At 41.1% G+C, this 22,886-nt stretch overlaps 1 protein-coding gene across 1 annotated transcript in view; it reads right to left on the bottom strand.

Moving 5' to 3' along the window:
• capn1 (calpain 1) overlaps positions 1-22,886 on the bottom strand; it is a 46,568-nt gene that overhangs the window by 20,014 nt on the left and 3,668 nt on the right. Inside the window, exons 2-7 of the mRNA XM_067447385.1 lie at positions 15,864-16,333; positions 14,630-14,699; positions 11,155-11,273; positions 2,486-2,619; positions 2,241-2,409; positions 1,437-1,520 (exon numbers count right to left, since the gene is read on the bottom strand). Coding sequence (XP_067303486.1) covers positions 1,437-1,520; positions 2,241-2,409; positions 2,486-2,619; positions 11,155-11,273; positions 14,630-14,699; positions 15,864-16,115 — 828 coding nt within the window. The 5' untranslated portion in view covers positions 16,116-16,333. The remainder of the gene's footprint in view (positions 1-1,436; positions 1,521-2,240; positions 2,410-2,485; positions 2,620-11,154; positions 11,274-14,629; positions 14,700-15,863; positions 16,334-22,886) is intronic.

Genomic DNA, 22,886 nt, shown 5'->3' with positions numbered 1-22,886 from the left:
GACTCCTGAAAATACTGAAAATGCTATTGACAAGATTTTCCCACTAAGGAAGGGTGCTCCGGGAGAACCCATCTGCCCGGACGGGACCTTCACTGCGGGCTACATGCGGGACGCCTGGAACTACTGGCAAGTCCTGTGCCTGGAAGCCCTGCCCGTTGAGGATGCAGAGGATAGTCATATTTGTATTTTTGATAGCGGGATTCCTATTTCTCGGCCTTGGGATTGCTCTGACATATCGGAAGATTTGTAAGACAGCTGCCAGCAAATTCACCCAGCCGCTGTCTGTGGAAATTAAAAGGTGCTTCGGGGATGTGCGTGACCGACTGAAGGTATTAGATCAGAGAGTGACAGACCGATGAACTGAACTGTAAGATCTCAGCTCGGACTGTGGAGGCGCAGAAAAGAGTGGACACCATCGGGGCGTCAAACTTCTACAGGTCTGGGTATGAAATTGGATGAAATGTCCAAGTCACTCCATGAACCGGACTTGCGCCAGGAACGCTGAGGATCAGTGACTGATTGATTGATTATGATCCGGACAAATTACCGAAGATCAACTAAATGGGTTAAAATGTTCCCTGACTTCACCCTTCATCCCACACCTTCTCCCCTTTTCTTTCAGCTGGGAGGTCAGATTGACAGCTGGTCTGCTATCGTCCCCTGTGCCCTGCCTTATCTCCCTTCAAGGACAAGCCACTGAACTGAGCTGTAAACATCTTAAGTTATGGCTGACATTCTCACAACACAAGCTCAGAGTCTTAATCGCATCACACTCCCACCCCGATCCCATCCCTCCTCCATCCGACTGCCTCCTCCTTCACTCTCTTCCTCCCTAACCCAATCCAAACTAAAAATTCCACCACGTGACCACGTGTGTTATGTTATGTTGTGCTTCCTGTATCTTGTATGTATGTATGCTATGCTTTCCTAAATCTGCATTTGTCCTCTGGAGAGCGAGTGGCAGCGCTGGTAATAGCTGGAGCCCGGAGGCTTGATCCAAAAGACAAATTTTGTTGCAGTGTACTTGTACATTTGTAATGACAATAAACTTCTATCTAATCTAATCTAAACAATGTCTAATGTCATATTTTATATTATTCTCTCTCGCTCGGCTCGGTTTCCGGGATATTGTGTATAATAAGCGGCCATCAGAGAGCCGCTTTCAACATGCAGGAGACTCCCGGAGCTTCTAGGAGAGGTGGAATGTCAAACTCATTCACTTTTATTCATTTGGCTGCTGCTTTTATCCAAAGCGCCTTACATGGCATTCAAAATATACATGTTTTTTGTAAGTTCATGCATTCCCTGGAAACTTCGAAGCTGACTTGAAAGCATGCCAGGAACCTCAAAGAAAGACATTCTTCATCTAAAGCCTGCTAGATTGCTGTGTATAGTAAGTGTGTTAGTGTGTCTTTGTGTTTAAGTCTCTGGCTCACCTCTTCCACTCCAGTCACTGAATACGCGTGACCTTTGACCAGCTTCTTAAAGGTCACCGCCTCCATGTCAAACTTACTGGTGATCTTGAGGACAAAAAGAAGAATCATACAATCAATGAACTTGGCCACCTTCAGCAATAACTATTTCACATCATAGGTAACGAAGCACAAAGCGTATTGTGATTTATTTATTCGGTTCTTTGATCAAATGAAAATGGCATAGACTAAAAGATTGACTCTCGGGATTTAAAAATCGATATCGGTTGGTAAAAATGCGAATCCATTAAAATCAAGCAATACATTTTTCAGCCAGCCCTAGTGGAAATGCAGCCACATTATTTTAATAAAGAACGCCGCATTTGTCATTGCTGTACAAAATTTTGACCTCAGAATCTGAAACTAAACACAGTACATTAAAGTTGCTGTGACTGTACAATGCTCATGAATATTTAATGAGGCTGTTTCTGATTGGTTTCTGTGACTTTACAATGCTAATGAATATTTATCGAGGCTATTTCTGATTGGTTTCTGTGGCTGTAATACACTCATGAATATTTAATGAGGCTGTTTCTGATTGGTTTCTATGACTGTACAATGCTCATGAATATTTATCGAGGCGGTTTCTGATTGGTTTCTGTGACTGTAATATACTCATGAATATTTAATGAGGATGTTTCTGATTGGTTGTCTGTCTCTAAACAACTTGAAATTACATTCTAACCCTTCAGTGTTGCACTTCATCATTCGATGGTTAAAGGCCCTTTCAAACATTAAGCAGAGTGTGAAGAGAGAACCGGCGCTCACGTCTATAGAGCAGCCCAGCAGCGAGCCTCTCTCGACGGCACGGGCGATGATGCTGAAGAGGTCAGCGGGCGCTTTATTTAACTCGTACATCTCCGTGACCCCTCCGGTGAAATCCTCAAACCCTTCGGAGGTGCTGCCGCCCGACAGAGCCTCATAACAGCCGTTCAGCCTGCAAAACAGAGCAATGACTGACCAGTGCAGTTTATCTGCATTTGATTCAAGCGTCCGGTTGGGGACTGTCGTACTTGGCGTAGGCCTTCTCCAGCAGAGCGCTCCAGAACTCTCCACCCTCCGCCGAGTGCACGAACAGCAGCTTCCCGTCCTTCACCGGCAACCGGTCGTCGATCACCACGTCCACCCACTCGCCGAACTGCCAGAACTACAGAGAGAGCGGCTCAGTCTCGTGTGCACGCTTAAAAATAAAGCTTCTTCATGTAAAGGATCATGTGCATCATACCAAAGCTTGGTTTGCCATAGAATAAAAATTAAAGGTGTCCTCGAATGATTTGAAACAATATGTTAAATTATTCTCTGATATCTGCATAGAGGGTACGTGGCTTAATGAATGAATGAATGAATGAATGAGTCATTTATATAGCGCTTTCAAATGTACTACTGTACACCCAAAGCGCTTCACACTCATGTCAGGGGTCTCTCCTCAACCTCCACCAGTGGGCAGCTCCACTTGGATGATGCGACGGCAGCCACAGTACAACGGCGCCAGTGCGCTCACCACACACCAGCGATAGGTGGAGAGGAGAGAGGGTGATAGAGCCAATTCAGTGGATGGGGATTATTAGGAAGCCGTGATTGGTAAGGGCCAATCGAGGGAATTTGGCCAGGACACCGGGGTCACCAGGACACTCCGGTTTTTCCCTAAACATGTCCAATCTGGCAACCATATGCACACGAGCTCTCTCTCTCTCTCTCTCGCGCACCGACGATCTGAAAACAGGAAACAAGTAAGCTTTTTATCAAGAGATTGATAAAGAATTTGATCAATCTCCATTGACTATCGTTTTAGCTTATATGGTGGAAAAGGTGACGTTTGCTAGAAGGATTGAGTAAACGATCTGTAAGCAATGTATCTACAGTTGTATTTTGTAATACAAAATAATATTACCCTTTGTCATTAGACACACTATTTAGTTTTGTATGGTACTTGGAGTTTCCTATTGTTACTGTACTAGCATCTTGCATCATCTAGACAATGCGGTCTCTCTAAGAAACTTTCAATTTAATCAGAAATTGTTAAAACAGTCAATAAGTGGATAAATCGGCACTTACTGCTTGCAGGAATACAGTCGCCCCTTTCTTCCGTTTAAGACGCTGAGCGTAGCTTGCTTGAAATGGGCCGAACAAGCGAACGATTTGTTGTGGTATCCGATTATAATAAACCTCAACCGTGTGTCATGAGAGCCGTGTTTGCTCTTTATCTTCGAGTGTCTTGTACCATCAGCAGATTCGGCTTGTTGGACAGACAGTAAATGTTGGGGCGTGCATATAAATGATCCCCAACGCTTGTGTCACAGTTGGGTTTATGTTGAGAAGCACTTTTTTTTCCGTGGTGTTTTTGATTTACGAGATTTACATAAGAAGTAGGAGGCAATGGTGTTTGAGACTCACAGTATGTGATATACTGAACTCTTATTATTTCACCAGGGCAAGGTTAATTAAATTTTTCATTCTAGGGCACCTTAAATTAAAAAAAAGGTAACTGCAATAATCACAATTCTGAAGTTTACCATTTAAAAAAGAAAAATCCCCAGAATTCTGAGTTTAAGTCTCGCAATTTTTATTTTTTCAGAAATGAGTTTACGGTTTGCAATTTTACTTTTTTCTCAGAAGTTTGTTTTCTGTGGCGGAAATAAGCGTCCATAACATCCAGCTGTTTTTTATTATAAAACTAACCCTGATAAGGTGATCAGTATCTTGAGGGGGTTTATTTTGTCATAACCGGCTGAATACCACTTAGATTATTTATCACAAGAAGAAAATATTGAGTTAAAATATTTTCATTAAGTATTATGAATACTCTGCATTATACAGTATATAAATAACTCATTAAAGCTTCCATGAAGAAAAACATTTCCTAGCAAGCAGATTTGAGTTAGGATGAACAAGACGGACATTAATAGGATAATATACAGCTGGATCATTTATTACACAGTTTTTCACCACATAAATAATGACGGGACATGAAATATTGACTTGAGAAGAAACTGTCTTGTTTTTGTCTTGTAATCCATTACAGTGTATGAAATGATAATTCTAGCAACCTATTAATAAAGTCCTCTGGTTTCACTTTACAGTAAATACAGTCGATAACAGAAGCCGTGTTTGAATGAAACAAGTGAAAGCGGGTCAGTGGTTGTGATATGAGACATAAAAAAGAAGCATCTACTTCAAAAACCCAGAGGAGCATCATTATACAGCACTGCTATTGATGGCTGACCAATCAGTATCAAGCATTTCATAATATTTGCATTGATGGTTCCATGATGAATCTTAAATATCCATAAAACCTTTCATTTCCCAAAAGGTCCTTTATGGTGGAAAAGGGTTATTTAGATTTGTAAAATGTTCTTCACACTTAAATAAAAGGTTTCTTTTAAGAATTAACTGTTCCCTAAAAGGTTAGGAGGTAGAAATGGATCTCCCATGGCACTGCTGTGAAAAAACCCTTTGGAAACGTCCAGCAGGTGGCGCACATACACACAAACAGCATATCTCTCATATATACAGCTTTCTCTCTGATCTTTAATCACTTAATAAATCAGATTATGATAACTGAACTATCTACTAAAGATGGTATTCTACACTTCCTAATAATTTAACACCAGTCAGTTGCATTAAAAGATGCAAAAAGACTTTGTAATTTGTATATCCTCCACAGATCACAAAAGGTGGCTGCACATAAATGATAAAATACAGAGATAAAGCTTCAACTTTACAGATAATGCACGTCCTTTGCAGTCTGTTTGGTTTCATTAGCGGTAAAAAGCTTCCTGGGTTTCTCAAGAAGTCATAAAAAAGAAGAAATTGGCTTGCATGCATCATAATGTAATCGCAACTTCAACATTTCATTTTTAATCAAAATCTGATTTTTATTTATTTATTTAAAGGTACACTATGTAACTTTTTTGTCCGAAATTGATGAAATGTATATAATGAGCAATTCCATCTCCCAAACCGTGTGTTTGTCTTATCCTGAATCACTGCGGTGTCCCTGTAATAAGTGTTTATATCTGGAGTTAAAAATTAACTGCTTTAGTGCCAAAAGATACCATTAATATTCATTCAAATCAATGTGTTACTTGCCATTTCTTTTAATTATGTGAAATTTACTAGCAAATTCTACACTCTAAAAAATGCTGGGTTAAAAACAACCCAAGTTGGGTTGAAAATGCACCGACCCAACAATTGGGTTGTTTTAACCCAATGGTTGAGTTGTTCTTACCCAGCAATTGGGTTGTCTTAAGCAACATTTAACCCAACCACTGGGTTAAAACAACTCAACCACTGGGTTAAAACAACTCAACCATTGGGTTAAAACAACTCAATTGTTGGGTCGGTGCATTTTCAACCCAACTTGGGTTGTTTTTAACCCAGCATTTTTTAGAGTGTAGTAACACTTTATTTTAAGGTGTCCTTGTTACAGTGTAATTATATGAGCAATAATAAATAATAATTCAAACATTTACTGTAGGGTTAGGGTAGGATTAGGATTTGGTTGAGGGTTAGTTGCATGTAATTATGCATATATTACTGTTATTACTACAGTGGGACAATGACATTTTAAAATAAAGTGTTACCCAAATTCTCTGCGAAAACTGTTCCTACATCAAGGGTTTTTGTGATATGACTGCAGAATTTTAGTGAAGCTTCATTAATTATTTATGAATATCTACTCCAGCAGGAAACAGCTGTTATTTGAGTCCATCCACATTATCAACCAGACACACACACACACACACACACACACACACACACACGTCTGGGTCACTATCCATAGGAGTAATGGTTTTTATTCTGTACAAACTGTATATTCTCTCTCCTTACACTAACCCTACCCAACACACACAACTTTCTGCATTTTTACATTTTCGTAACTCATTCTGTATGATTTATAAACCTCAATTTAGGTCCCTACAATGACACAAGTCTGCATGAGTCTGTGTGCATTCAGGTCCTCACTGGGATAAAAAAGCATGAACACACACACACACACACACAGACACAGACACACACAGAGACGTACACACACACACACACACTCATCCTACACTGCATGTGCGCTCCTGTAAAAAGCCATTCAAATGAAGTTTAAGATGGATTTGAGAGCCATAAATTAAGTCATCAATTGTGTTGCACATCTCTTTCGTCTCAGAATATTTGATTTATATAAATAGTATTAGTAAATATATATTGAATAGTAAAAATATAATTAAAATCCACATACATATAATATTGCTAAAAGGATTGGACACCGCTCTAAATCACTGCATTCAGGTGTTCAATCACTTCATGGCCACAGGTGTATAAATCAAGCACTAGGCCTGCAGACGCTTCTACACACATTAGTGTAAGAATGGGTCGCTCTCAGGAGCTCAGTGAACTCAAGCGTGGTGCCGTGATAGGCTGACACCTGTGCAATAAGTTCATTCAGGAAACTTCAAATTTCACAGTGGAAGCGATTGGGAACAACTGCAACTCAGTCATGAAGTGGTTGGCCACGTAAAATCACAGAGCGGGGTCAGCGCATGCTGAGGGTCACAGTGCACAGAAGTCGCACACTTTCTGTTTAATAGTCAATAGCTCCAGACCTCCAAACTTCATGTGGCCTTTAGATTAGCTCAAGAACAGTATGTAGAGAGCTTCAATATATTAGTGAATTAGCGGTTGCCAGGAGAACGAGACTTCCCTGACTGCATTGTGCCGAATGTGAAGTTTGGTGGAGGGGGGGTTATAGTGTGGGGTTGTTTTTCAGGGGTTGGGCTTGGTCCCTTAGTTCCAGTGAAAGGAGCTCTTAATGCTTTAGCATACCAATACATTTTGGACAATTGCATGTTCCAAACTTTGTGGTAACAGTTTGGGGATGGCCCCTTCCTGCTCCAGCATGACTGCACTCCAGTGCTCAAAGCGTCGGCCCATAAAGACATGGATGAGTGAGTTTGGTGAGGAGGAACTTGACTGGCCTGCACAGAGTCCTGAGCTCAACCCGATAGATCAGCTTTGGGATGATTTAGAGCGGAGACTGAGAGCCAGGCCTTCTCCTCCAACATCAGTGCCTGACCTCACAGACGCTCTTCTAGAAGAATGGTCAATAATTCCCATAAACACACTCCTAAACCTTGAGGAGAGCCTTCCCAGAAGAGCTGAAGCTGTAATAGATGCAGAGGGGGGCGACTCCATATTAAACCCTACAGATGGGATGGTCATGTGCATAGAAAGACAGACGTCCCAAAACTTTTGGCAATGATAGTGAATATGTATGAATGGGTTGTGTCCACTATAGCTCACTAAAACAAAAATATGGCTACAATATGATGCATTGAGTGAATATAAATGTAAATATAATGCAATTTTCATTATGATAAAATGCATGTCTTTTTAAAGAAAAGTATGCAAAATTGAGGTGCATGGCCAGAGAAAAAAGGGTGGGCCGACTCCATATTAAACCCTACAGATTAACAACGGGACGCCATTAAAGTTCATGTGCATGTAAAAGCAGACGCCCAAAACTTTTGGCAATAATAGTGTATGTGTGTGTATGAATATATAATTTACAATATATTTTAGTGTCAATTTGATGGTTTGATATAAAAATGCACTTAACTGCCATGGAAACAATGTCCCAACGTAAAACATGGAAATGGTCCTAAAAAAAAGTATAGATTTTTAAATAAATATGACTCGGACAAGCGAGATTCACTCATAAATTGTTTAAAGCACACTGTAGCCTTTTTCATGCCTGTGAAATTCTCTCCCACTGCCCCTCTGTGATTTACTCTCATAATTAGCTTTGACACACACACACACACACACACACACACACTCAGTGCATTTCTGCTGCTAATTTAATCTAAATGAGTCCCAGATGAGACCGACAGGACTAGCAGAAAACACAAGTGTGTGTGTGTGTGTTGAGACGCATTAGTGAACACATCTGTCTCCTAAAACAGCCCTGTGTTTTGTTCTCACGCTCACTCAGGCATGATGCACACGTGCCGCTATATAACGATATATTTAGCAGTTCAGGATCTTTCTGAACTTTTGTGCGACCTACTGAGTGTTAAGTGTATTTTGTATTGTTCTGCACAGAAGTACACGCCTCCGACAGTACTAAGATCCACGATTATGGTCATCATTCACTGCTATGATATTTCTCCATTTTGGATCGTGTTGTCATTTGCTGCATTGCGTTATGCTGTCTGAACAAATTGCGAAAGGATTCTTGGCTAGCTGGGTCACCTCATTACACATAATGCTACTTAACCTGCCCTTCCCCCCTCATCTCTGAGACAGAAACACACACATCCGCACAATATCTCCCTTTGGAGACACACTGAAATGTGATCACACCTATTGCTATTGTGATACTAGCAATAAATAAAGCACAAGAGGAACTGATTAACTGTGTTGCACACCCACTGCAGCTCTCGTCTGTTTACAGAGCAAAGTTCATGAAAGGTTTATGGCTACATTTCTTAATGCTCTTGTTTATTGGGGTAAGCACACTTTCGTTCTCATGTCAGAGGTGTAAATGATTACACACCGATTCGTGGGTTCAGTGTTGGACAGATCAGTTCAGTAAAATGAATCGGTTCAAATGAGTCATTAGTTTGCGAATCAGACAAAAGCGGACGCATTGTGTGTGAACCCAGACTGTTAAAACAACGCAAAAGATTTATCATCACAGAAAACACTTCATGTTTTATTCTTTATTTGAAAGTATGGTTTATGTCAGCTGTGTGTGCAAAACGTCTGTCAGAAGAGGTGCGTTTTCTGAGCACAATTCACATCCAGCATTGACGTTAATTCAGGGGAAATATTGTGCGAACGCGCCACGTGCAGCATGGAGTCAATCTTCCGAGCTTTTACCATTTTTGTCAGTTCGGTTGATTTTGATTGATATGCGCGAGTGAGAAAGAGCTCAGACGGTGATGGTTTTGAAGACAGAGAGTGTGCGGCTCTCTGCTCATTCTCCGTCACTCACTTAAAGGAGCACTATGCAAGTTTCCGTCCACTGGAGGGCGCCTATTCTAAACAAAGGCGTAGTTTGATGACGCCAAGTGTGAGCGCAGCATCTTGGGACATGTGGTCTTCACCTCACAGCCGGTGGGAAATAGGACTCGGGCAGAAATCATGTTGATGGATGCGGTTATTAACGTTACTGTAGTGAAGCAGAGCAGGACCGAGTGTTGAGGAGCTGAGCACGGCCGCTGGAGCGACTGATACACACACACACACGGCTCGCGAACAGCGGGACTTTTATTATGACGGGACGGGACACAGTCGCCGGGCGCACGCACTGATCCGCTCTTCCGGTTATGATTATGAGGTAAAGCAGCTCTGTTTATCATATTAGACACATTTAAGTGTGTTTAAAATGATGTTCTGACGTTCCTCTGTGCGTTCGCTCGGCGCTGCTGTGACATGTTCACACTGCTAAGAGTAAAGCGCTTCTGCAGAATAAAACCGAGGGTAACGCAGATATGACGCGATTGACAGGCGACTCGCTCAAACGCTATGCTGACACGTCCCGCTCCTGAGTTAAAATAGCAATTTCTCACAATTTACAAATAGTTGGAAACATTTGGGATATTGTAAGAACTCAACTGAACAAAATATATAACACTGGCCTAGTGGTTTTTGGATATTTTACTGCAAAAATACTACATAGTGCACCTTTAACGTGCGCCGTGTCACGAGCATTATATCAATTTATAAATACCAATAACTCATCCAATAAGGCTTTGGCGGGACAAACATTTGTTTTGACAGCCGCCAAAAAAACGTCAATGTAGGAAAAACCCTGCATTTGTTTCATTCACTCTTAACTCTTTCCCCGCCAAACACAGAATTTTCCGTTATTTGTGAGAAAACACTTTCCGGCCAAAAACTGAATTTTCCAGGATTCTGTGTTTGCTCTGTTAGACGCTAGGGGGCGCTATTACACATCTCCTGAATGAATCTCCTGATTAAAACACACGCGAGGAAGACGCAGTAAAACAAGCGATCGTATGTAAGCAGATGAAAATATAACATGATCATCATCATTAAACATTAAATCATCATATAAATCCAAACTCTCCACTGTTACTGAATGAGATGAGGACCCAGAACAAAGCTTCAGATCGACTGCATCTGTGTTTGATCATCTCTGAGTCTGATCTGGAGTCAGTCTTCCACAAAAACATGATTTCTCAGTTTTTTGTTTAAAATTTTGTTGTTTTTATGAAACTTACCCATATTCAAGTGATGATTAAAAAGGAATGCATGAAGCTAGAATAAAATGTGTGTGTGTGTGTGTGTGTGTGTGTGTGTGTTTGTGTGTGTGTAAAAGAAGAGGGTTCTCTTTATTTTTATATAATGTATGCTCCGATATTCATAAAACAAAATATTCTATGGGCTATTCAATTTTGGTGAAAATGGTCAAAAACCCTGGTGGTGACTGGATATTGTTTTTAAAACACTGGCAGGGAAAGAGTTAAGAGTAAAGCTTCCAAAGGGGGTTTCACATCATCGCCATAGAAGAACCAATTTATTTCTGAGCGTGAAGAACATTTTAATAAACTTTTTCCACTATAAAAAACCCTTTAATGCATTGGAAAGATTCCTGGATGATGAAGGTTCTAAAATGGAACCACAGATTCCAAATAGAACCGTTATATGCAAGCGAGTGATGTACCTGGAAGTGGAAGATTCCAGCGTAACAGCCGTCAAAGTTCTGTCCGTGCGGCACCACGCGGTGCAGGAGGTTATCGTTTAGAGTCAGAGACGCGATGGCCGCCAGCAGCCAACAGTCACCTGAGGAAAAAAACACCACACATGAACCGATGAGCTTCAGCGCACACAAGAGACAAGATGTTAAAGGGATACTTCACCGCTTTTCCATTTTAAACTGTTATTCCCTTAACTAAGACGAGTTGATACAAACCTCTCTCCTCACATCTGGAGAATTTGTCAGCCTGAACTTTTTACTGTGCCGAGTCGAAGTTCTCTCAGAAGTGCTATTCCGCCATACATTATAGTTCTCCTTTTTAATCCGCTTAGAAAAGCGCCACATTTTATTTTGTGTCATCATACTTGATCGTTCAGCTATTGGTGTAACTGTATTTAAATAGGGAAACGTGGAGGAGTTTGGCCGCTTCTAACTTGATCTCTGTTTGGTACCATAGTGAATGAACTGGGCTTAGTGGGCTAAGCTAAATGCTATCAGATTGTCACCGCGCGTCAGAGATTAAGAGCACGCACTGAGACGAGAGAGGGACGGATCAACTCGTCTTAGTTAAGGGAATAACATAGTTTAATATGAAAAAGTGGAGAAGTATCCCTTTAACACTTTAAAATATGGTTCAGTTGTTTAAAGACCCCCTGTGGTGAAGTTTTGAATGTTGTTTATGTCTTTGTGGTGTTTTTAATATGCTTTAAATTCACCATTGCTGAGCATTTTCTGCTTAAACTTTCTGAATAAGTGTTTAAGGTTTTAAGGTTTTTATTTGTTGGTAACCACAGCTGAATAAATATGTGTAGAATTTGGTGTCTAACTAACCATGAGTCCGCCATAAAGGGTTTTTGCTGTAATAAAACGCCTAAGCCCATGTTTACAGCTGGTGTTAAGATGCGTTTCGGTCGATCGGATCACAAACAGATGAGTGAGACACATTCCCATTCACACCTGGTGTTTTAATCCGTCTCTTTTGTCCACTTCTGTCCTGAATTCTTCAAGGGGAGGGTCTATGGGTACATTCATGGGTTTTTCAGATATTTCCATCTAATGGACTAAATAAACTCGCGAATGAATGCATATGAATGCGTCCGGAGAAACACACAGAGAGTTTGTTCGTTTCTGCTCTGACAGACTCAAGAGTGTGTGTTAGTAATCAGGAATGGTGAGAGAACATTGAGCTCGGGACGTTTTTCATCTTCAAACCAAACTTGGGTCTTCAGCCGACAGAGTTTAAATCCCGTCTGGCTAGCGCGCTTCCCATAATGCATTAGGTCAGTAGCGGAGAGAAGATGTTTGAACACATGACCGTCTACACTACGAAAGCACTCCGGTCTAATGTGTTTTCGACGACCTCTGGAAGCGTTGACAGTGGACTAGCTCAGAGCGTTTCAGACCTGTTTACACCTGTATTAGAGTCGCTCTCTCGTGACCCGATCGACCAATCCGCATCTTATGCTGCCTTCACGTGCTGTCGGGATTATCGTAAATACGAGTTTCCGAGGTAAAAATTGCACATGAATGCCCTCTGATGTCGTGTTTACCACTGGGAAGTTCGGGAATAATTTTGATACCCAAGTTCCCGAGATGAGCGTGGCATAACCGTTACAAATGGCGGATGGGAGACGTATTTCTGCTGTGGCAGGTGTTTTATTAGATTTTTTCAACAACAGTTTCATTGTCTTGTCGTTAAAGAAGTACATATTTACATAAATTAACAATCATTTTAAGCATATTGTATATTTTAAACACACTGAAAATGGTATGTAGTTGACCATCATTCCAGAATAGTGAGCAAGCTGACTATCTAGATCGTGTGGTAAAGTAGCTATACAAAAGGATCATGTAGGGCTGAAAACTATTGCCATTTTAGTCTTCAAGCAGCCTTATCTTGTCTACATTATGCCTTTATTGTGAATATGATTATAAACATTATGTTTTGGTGTTGTTCTGCTAGTGTTTGCCGTTGATTCGATGATTTTCTGGGACCGGGAAATGACTGAAATGGTTATAGTGTTAAAATAACATTTTCCCAAGACGCCAAAAAGTATGAACCTGGCGTCCTCCATTCTTTCCGACAAAAAAGCACCTGAACACAACAAGCTCGTAATCACGACTTCTGAAGTGGGAAGTTTCCGATAGCACATGAAGGCAGCATAAACAGCAGGTGTAAACAGGGCACAAGTGTTCCTGTATTTATTTCTTTTAACATCATGTCTCAGTCTCTTGGATCCTTCAAACATGAAAATGAATGCCCCAAACAACAGGCCAGATGTCGGAAGATGACCCGACATTACAAGTCAGAGAATGTGTAGATATCATAAATATCCATCAGGCTCCAGGAAAACGAATACAAGAGAGGGAGAGTCATTTCTATGTTTATTAAAGCTTTTAAAAGTGTGAGACTAACAGCAGCCACTGTGCTCCGCAAACATCCCGACCAATCCCAGCTCTTCCTCCCGGTTTCCCATGTTTAATGTTATCCATTTATGATGTGGCCATAATGCATTATCTGCTGGGCTGAGACAGCAGCTCTTTATTTACGGACCGCAGGGGTCAGAGCTTTAATGATGAACGAGGCTCTGTGTCTGGAACAAACATGCTTCACTATAGCCTTCATGTGCCGTCCTCTGGGAAACACAGCAGGCTCCGCTCTAAAGGTGCCGACGGCTACTGTCCTGGTTATCCTCATAGGCACCTGCAAATGTGTTCAATCTACCGGACACAAGTTTGGAAATGGAAACATTACTATTTTAATGTTTTCGAAAGAAGTCTATTATGTTCATCAAGCTTGTATTTATCTAATAAAAACAAACAGTATAATATTGTGAAATATTATTACAATTTTAAATAATAGTTTTCTATTTTAATATAGCTTAAAATATAATTTATTCCTGTGATCAAAGCTGAATTTATCATCATTACTCCAGTCTTCAGTGTTACATGATCCTTCAGAAATCATTCTGATGTGTGTGTGTGTGTGTGTGTGTGTGTGTGTGTGTGTGTGTGTGTGTGTGTGTGTGTGTGTGTGTGTGTGTGTGTGTGTGTGTGTGTGTGTGTGTGTGTGTGTGTGTGTGTAATATGAGGACACTACCCATGTCCCCACTTTTCAAAAGGCTTATAAATCACACAGGATACTAAGTTTTTTGAGAAAGTAAAAATGCAGAATGTTTCCTGTCATAGGTAGGTTTAGGGGCTGTGTGTGTGTGTGTGCGTGTGTGTGTGTGTGTGTGTGTGTGTGTGTGTGTGTGTGTGGTAGGTTTAGGGGCAGGGGCTGTTCACAATTTGACCATATTGTTGATCAGCCATTGGTCTAGTTAATGTGTGGTGTGAACAGCTGGTTGAGGTTGTAGTGTGGTAAAATCAGGGTTGTGTAAGCAGGTTGAGGTTGTAGTGTGTAAGGTCAAGTGTCTAATGCTGAAGCCGACCGACTCACCCAGAGCTCCCTGACAGATGTCAGTTCGAGTCGCTCCGTCCACGATGAACTGGGGACGCGTGCAAATCTCCTGAAGGCACACAAACACACGGAAATTAGATTTACATTTCCACAAAGAAATGGAGCACAGCAATTAGCCTCTCACTAACACACACACACACACACACACACACACACACACCACACAAGCCTTTTGAAGTGGGGACATGGGTAATGTCCTCATATTTCACCCTCTCCTGTAATACCCATGTCATTATACACACTTGTGTCCTCATATGCCACAAAAACAAGCCCACACACACACACACTCTGGCCTGTTTGTGAGCACTTGCAGCAATGTGTGAAAACACTGAGTGTGTTTTTCAAACTGAAACTCATGTTTGGTTCATGGAGGCAGGAAGGAGAAACGAATGTGTAACGAGTTGTCCCGTTTGAGCTCTTGAGGCGCACAGAACAACAAGCACGAGACATGAGGTTATATAAAGCCATGCATTAACGTAATGAGTAGAAGCCCTGAAATCCTGCGGGACGTCGACTCGGGAGCAGACCCGTCACATGCAGAAGTGTTTAAAAAATGTGTTCAGGGAGAGCAAAAAGCAGAGAGAGAGCGACTGACAGGCTAGAGGAGGGGATGCATGAACGCATGGGACGGCAGAGGTGAAGCGTGCTCAAAATCATGCAGATAGAAGCAGGTTTTTTATTTTTTATCTAACTCTTCCTCCTCTATTTTTCTCTTTTTCCTCCCTATTCTGTTTTTTGCTACTCTGGTTCTTTGCTAGTAATATCCAAATCTTCGTATTTAGGGCACTTTTTGCATTTCTTCACCTCTTTATGACGGATCGCTTCTTGTCCTCCTCAGTTGCATCTGCTAAATGAATAAATGTAAATGTACAAATGTTTGACCCCTAAGACCCTTGTGGTCGGCTCACCGTCGGTCTCTTCTCTTAAAATAATGCAGATAGAAGAGACTTCTAAAATCCTCCTCTACTTTTCTATTTTTCCTCTCTATTCTGGTTTCTGCTACTCTGAGTAATGTCCAAATCTTTGTATTAAGGGCACTTTTTGCGTTTGTTTGCCTCTTCATGACAGATCGCTTCCTGTTCTCCTCAGTTGTAAGCCACGATTAAAGCGTCTGCTAAATGCATAAATGTAAAATGTAAGGAGAGGATCAGGAAGCTGTGGTGGAGTATAAATAAAGGACCCCTTTTTTAAATTTGACCCCTAAGACCCTCACCGTCGGCCTCTTCCATCGTAAGCCCTGCGTCTTGGAGGATCGTGGGCCTAATTCGTTGAAGCCAATAGAAGAGCTGGTGGCTGGGAACAAAGGGTCCTCAAACAGGGTCCTGCTGTGCTGGCATTGGGCCCTCAGCGATTCGTAATCCTGTCCCAGGAACTTCAGGGCATTGTGGTTCTGACCCAAACCTGCGTCCCGGTCCCACTGACTCCGGAGCTTCGCTGCCATTCCCGTGGCGTAAATGGGCTCCATGTTTCGGCCCGCTTTACTTTGGCACTAGAGCTTTAACACACGACGTGACCCCAGACAGCCAATGAGAGCAGAGGAAGGGGGAGGGACGAGCCAATCACAGCCCTGGAAGCGAGGAGTGGAACGAATGTATTAACTTTGAATGAATGATGCCGATGATGCTGGATGACATTTAATCAGAGCACACGATGAATTCGGCTCCAAGATCTGGTTTAGACGTCCTGGGGGGAAAAAGAGAAGAATTTGGTTTGAATAAATGAGATTTCATTCTCACAAAGACAGGAATATTAACACTAATGCAACAAAATAAAGAGAAAATGTTGTGCTTTAGCTAAATAAATATGATGCTTCATGTACACTATTATTCGTATGAACTCAGAGAGAATGATGGGAAATGTAGTTTATGTTTTCCAATAAACCAGCTAAATGAGTCAAGTCATCACTAATCAACAGGACAGAAAACACACACAAACATTCATGATCAATATCGTGCCGACCCTGAGTCTTCCTATTGGGCAGAATGGGGGAGCCTCTGATTGGTTCTCCTGGTAATTGACGATTAATTAGACCATATATAAGAGTGATGCGTCTCAGTATAGGCAGGCGCTCTCCGTGGGAAAGACATTCCCAGAGGTGGCTCTGTGCAGGATGCGAGCATTTTTCTCATTTGTTTTTGTAGCATAAATATATTCTGTTATAAATGTATTTGTTTCTTTGTTATACCTAAACTTCTGTTTATTCATATTCCTTATTTGGTGTGTTATCTCAATTTAAAGCTACACTGTGTAACTTTTTTAGTTTATTCTTAGCTAAAATCACTTAGTTCTTTCAAAAATATATGTGCTCATTAATGTATATTTACTTATTTCAAGTAATAATGCATTCTCATAATTTTATAATATACCATTGAAAATACATAAGTGTTGAGGGTTCGGATGGCGGTCGCCATGTTGCTCCTCCATCTTGAAAGTACATTTGCCAAAGAGGGACATACCCGTAAATTCAAGCTTCGCTTTTCGCGTTTTTACACTCGATGGCACCGTGTCGAATGTGAAGAGGGGGATTGCTTGAGGCTGCTTTATGATGATGGAGGATCACTCTTAAGCCCCTTTCACTGCACGTCGGACCCGCAATATTCCCGGAACATTGCCGGGTCGCCTTCTGTGTGAAAGCAACCACGTCCCGGGATTGATTACCGAATTCGACCCGGGTCGGGGACCTAGTAACATTGCAGGATATGTATCAGAGTCGCCAAGGAAGCGGAAAAGAGAATTAAGACGGCAACGCAATGGGCAAATCAACAAGACAAAAGTCAATATTGGAGTGGCCTTTCCAAGATGGAAAGAGCTCATGAGGAGCAACGATTTTAAAAAGAACGCCGACGTTGCCTGTTTTCTTCTCAACAGGTAATATTAATTCAGCCTATTTGTGTATATTGGAAGTTTTATTGTTGCTTGGCTAATTATATCACGGTGTGCTGTGCATAACACTAGAACGACGTCTAGGATAGTTTTCCTCGCGTCAATGATGAAAAAGTAATGTTTACCTTATAACATAAATCCGTGTTCTATGACGGATAACATGAGATTAATATTTTAATTGCATTATAATTTGTTTGCCTTACGCTAGTGATGTCATATAATATAAAGAATAACGATAGCACTGATAAAAGTTACTTCACTAAGATTAGCTTGTATTCGTCTGGGAACCTGATAGCTGATGTTAGCAATGAACTGGTAAAGAAAAACGAAAACGTAAAACTATTATTCATTTTACATAGATTAATTTGATCATAGATCATTTGGCAAATTAAATAACTGCAAATTATAATAGTTTTCAAAAGTAACCTCATCACTTGCAACATTCACCGAAGAGGTCGAACTGGAAGCCATGACTAAATCGGCCACCGTAGGAGTTGAAACGAAATCGAAATTAAGAGGAACAGAAACTATTATACACTGGATGGTCATATACCGTTTCACCACTAGATGGGGGAAAATATCACACAGTGTAGCTTTAATGAAATAATTCATTAGACTTTGTTGTCCGATCCCCCTTTTATGTTGCGACTTGTAACGAGCGGGTCGTAACAATATCCATTCATTTCCACCCTGTTCCCAACCTCGAGAGGAGGAAATGAACCCCTAAATTAGGCAGCGTTCGGAAGGTTTTAGAGGTGTCAGATATAAGTCATGAAGATGCCTGCAAACTGTCGACACACTGATGTGTTGACCCTCTTATTTTATGGTTAAAGCCTTGTTTATGTGTACGTGACGCAATGACGCACACATATGTTTGAATTTCCCCGCAGAAATCCACCACTGGAGTTAAAAACATTATTACAAGCTTACCTTTGTAAATCGAGCTACCGTAAGCAGATAGTTTGGTTATGTACTTACTCAAAAATTCATTTTGGATCATTTTTTACCCAAAAAAGTTACAGACAGTAGCTTTAAACGTAACATTAGGTTGGTGAAAAAATACCAGAACGTATTAAAGTATTAAAAGTATTCATATTAAACTTTTTCTTGAGTTTTTTTTTATTTTTTTATTAAAAGAATAATAATTGGAGTCAATTCTTTCATTGGATTCAACTCACCAAATATCAAAAATATGTCAAATATCGTTTAACTCCCGCCATAACGATTCTGAAGCAAAGGCAGTTTCCCACAGGAATCTCTGACTATGGAGATGAAATATGATCTTTCTGACATGCCTCTGAATGCAGAACAAAAGCCTTCATTTCAAACAAAGCCAGAGATCTGCTGTCACAACCTCCTATACGCCTGAACCCAAGGGCATGTCCCGAACAGTAATCCAAGTCATTTTGCATTTTAAAAAGTCAGCTAAAGAGCATATCAAGTGGGCAATGCACCCAAACATCCTCCCATTCCCAGGACTGCACATGCTCAGCTTTAACGTTCAGAATAGACTCACTGTGAACACAGAGAGAACGGTTAATCCTACAGCAAACACGACCACACACACACACACTGTCCTATACATCTGCTCCGAAAACTGAACAAACATAATCATGCTCTCCACAATGATTTGAGATGTTTCAAAGAACATCTCGAGCTTCACTGGAGGTAAGAAGACTCTTTCAGCGATAACTAAACTAACACCCTTCCACTCCCTCCTATGAGCTTTTCTAAGTTAAACATGTCTTATTTTACCCTCCTCCTCCTCCTCAAAGGTTTGTCTTTGTTTGGTAAACTGCAAGCAAATATTAGTCTAGTTTTTGTCCTGTGTTCAGGTTTAGGGCTGAAGCTCCATTTAATGTTTTTTTATTTATTTAAATAGGAATCAAACTCGGGTCTGAACCAAGTGTGAAAGCACCCTAAGGTCCTCTTGTTCAGTCACTCGTCGTCCGGTCTACGTTATGTTAACGGTGTTTGGTGTTTTGTTGAATGTTTATCAGAATAAAGCCTAGCTGTTTGGAAGTCCTGGATCTCCTCATCTCTGCTGCACCACACACACGTAACACTAACAGTATTTGAATACTATTCATTCAAAATATTACTCCACTAAAACACTACATTGCTTAGTCATTCGACTCATCCTGGTCTGACACAATCAATCCTGCCCCGCCCGACCGCACTCACAGACTTCAGCGAATGCACATGAGTCATGACATCTGATGAATTAACATCAAAGCCTGCCATAGATAGCATACAATGTTAAAAAGGCCAAAGCCCGCTGGTGCACATGGAAGAAAAAGAAGAATAGATAAAGAAGATAAAGACAGAGGTAATGGGATGTAATGAATGAACAGTTTATCTAGTTGGACAAGACTAACATCCGTTAATTTGAAAGCCAGAGTTAACGTCCGTTATTTTTACTTTAAAATAGCAACATTTCATGTAAAAAAAAAAAAAAAAAATCAATATCTAAATTTCTCAGTTTTTATTCATGTTTATAACATGAAAAATTTGCCATGGTTTAGTATAAGATTGCTAGCCTAGAAATCTAGACGCAACCTAGCGGCAGCAAATCTAATCTGCCGTGAGTGTCGTCTCGCAACTCTGAATACCTTTCTATTCACCTAACTCTGGTCGGGCCAATCACATCGTGTGTAGAGTCGGTGGGCGGGGCCATAATGACGACGGCCGAGTTGCGTTTGCAACTCGTAAACACAGAAACTGGCGAACGGCGGTCTTTCGAATCAGCTTTGACCGCGACTCTGGAAGACTTGGAGTTAAGCTTTCCTCTGAGAAAAGAACAAAGAGCGGCACTGAAGTCATTCTTAAAAAGGGAAGATGTGTTCGGAGTCTAGCCGACCGGATACGGCGAATGTTTAATCTGTCAGCGAGCTCTGTTTCACCTTCGTTGCTCTGGTTGGTTGTAGCGCTATCCTATCGCGTGCAGAGGGAGTTTGAAAGACAACCGTTTATCCCGCCCCTCGGATTGAGCTGTCAATGGTGAGTTTCCAGACCAAACATCTTGATGTGGGTCTGGCTTGTCAGGCTATAAGATTGCTGCCATGTACAGGAAAAAATGAATTGTGAAAATTAAACGATAGAGAAGCATACAATGTTTGCATTAATGCTGTGATTACTAATTACTCATGCCGATTGGTACTGTATATTACGCTGCTGTCACTTTAATACACAGATCTAATACACACGTGTGATTTCTTTCCCTGCTGTTTACGTTCACACACATAACCGACTGAGTTTGTGTAAACTTGTGTGTGTTTGATCGCTTAAGCACAATAAGACATGAAAGAGAAGTTTAATACACACTGGACTCTCCGTCTGACACACAGCTTTCTGTGCGCGTGCTTCAGGTGTGTGTGCTCAGAAAACCATATACTAGTTTAAACTGATATGGCTTTAAAACACATGCGGATAATAAACTTTCATGATGGTGAAGAATTTCAGTGTCACGTGAGTGCAATAGAGATGATGATCAAAACCAAAGGATGTTTTAGTTTTTGGCAGAGTATCCGATACAGGAGTGGTACAGGCTCCGCCCTCTTCTGGAAAATGGGGCGGGGAGCAGAAGCTCATTTGCATTTAAAGACACATGCACGAAAACAGCATGTTTTCCTTCCACTGAAAAATGGGCATTAATAATTTGTATTAGTATAATAAACAATCTCTGGTGTATTTTGAGCTGAAACTTCACACACATTTTGGGGACACAAGAGACTTTTATTACATCTCATAAAAAGGGGCGTGATAGGTCCCCTTTAATAACAATGTATCTCCCAATGGTCTCTCATTCTCCTGTGCAGTCTGTGTAAGCGTGTAAACACAATGGGTGCAAATGTTAAATCTTGCCTAGGCAGCAAATTGGTCAGGGCCAGCCCTGTAGTATTTCACTGACATGAACATGAACGCAGTCCCCATTAACCTCAATAATCTCATTTAAACAAAAGAGAAAGTAGAGCAGTGGAAGGGTGTGGTGCGTGAGATTCATGGAAAGTAATAAAGCGCGCTGCAGAGAGTGAATTAAACTGCAGGCGTGTGTGTGGATGTTTGCCAAGAGAACAAATGCAGCATTCAGAGCTTGAGTGGTGACTTCGCATAAACACACTTTAAAGATGGGAAACTTTTTTTTAAATTTGCCTCAGGGATGCTTTTCTCTCAAGTGAGATACATTAATTACTTTACTGTTTATTTTGTGAAGATCAGTTCTTGCTATTTGTCTCCTGCTCATCTCAGTCATGTCAGACGCTCATGGCAAATCTCCAGCCATCTGCCATTAAACCTCCCTCACGAAATACGCTCATGTTGTTGTCGATTTCTGGTGGTGCAGGTCTCAGGCCTGACTGAGCTGAAACCCGCAAAAATGCTAAAATAAATACTGAATGTGTCTCTCGTGGGAACGGGAACCTCCATTTCGTAGCTCCCTGGGAAAAGGATGGGTTGATGAGAGATGACAGAAGGAAAAACAAGTAAAGACACATCACGAAACATCAGTTTTTGAACAGATACTGTCAACCAATTAGTCATATAGCCAGAGTCGGAAGACGTGCATCGACTGAGAAAAACGTTTGAGGAAAAACAGGTTCCACAAGACCTTGACCGCTAAATTAAATAAAGTGTGTGAGTTAATACACACACTAATGAGCCAAAAAAAAGATGACCACTGACAGGAAGCGAAAAATGTTTATCATTTCCTAACAAGGTCACATGTCTCTAGTTCTCCGTAGATAAAGTAATTCTTGTAGTCAATGTGTTGAATGCAGCAGGACTGGGCAGGAGTAAAGACCTGAGAGACTTTGTCAAGGGTTCATTTATGCCAAGGCGACTGGGTCAGAGAGAGTGTCTCTGAAATAGCAAGGCTTGTGTGTTGCTCCCGTTCAGCGATGGTGGGAATTTATCAAGTGTCCGAGGATGAACAAACCACAAACTGGCAACAGGGAATTGGGCGACCAAGGCTCAGGGTGATTTTGTTTTTAGGTGTAGAAAGAGTTCATGCTTGATTGTTCAAAAAGCACATTATTTTACACATATTTTACATTATTACAGCACCTCACTCCCCAGTCTGGTTTGAACGCACCATATCGATCCAGTTTCGATAAAGTCCCTCCTTTTGAAATATGTTTTGATTGTTTAGCTAGCCCGGTGCATTGTGATTGGCAACTCTTGTGGGGAAATGTTGTGCCTCTTCACAACAGTAAGTTCTTCTCTAGTGTAAAAATGAATAAGGATGGCATCCATTTCAAACCAATTCCAGCCTGATTCAGACCCTGACAATGTTAATAAATGTGCAGCACACAGATAAACATTTTGGTTTTAATGCTCGGGAACAGTGTTCAATGTA

The sequence above is a fragment of the Pseudorasbora parva genome, chromosome 1 (assembly GCF_024679245.1).
Source record: "Pseudorasbora parva isolate DD20220531a chromosome 1, ASM2467924v1, whole genome shotgun sequence".
Taxonomy (NCBI): Eukaryota; Metazoa; Chordata; class Actinopteri; order Cypriniformes; family Gobionidae; genus Pseudorasbora; species Pseudorasbora parva.
The sequence above is the reverse complement of the archived record's forward strand: the minus strand, read 5'-3'. Positions and strand labels throughout refer to the sequence as shown.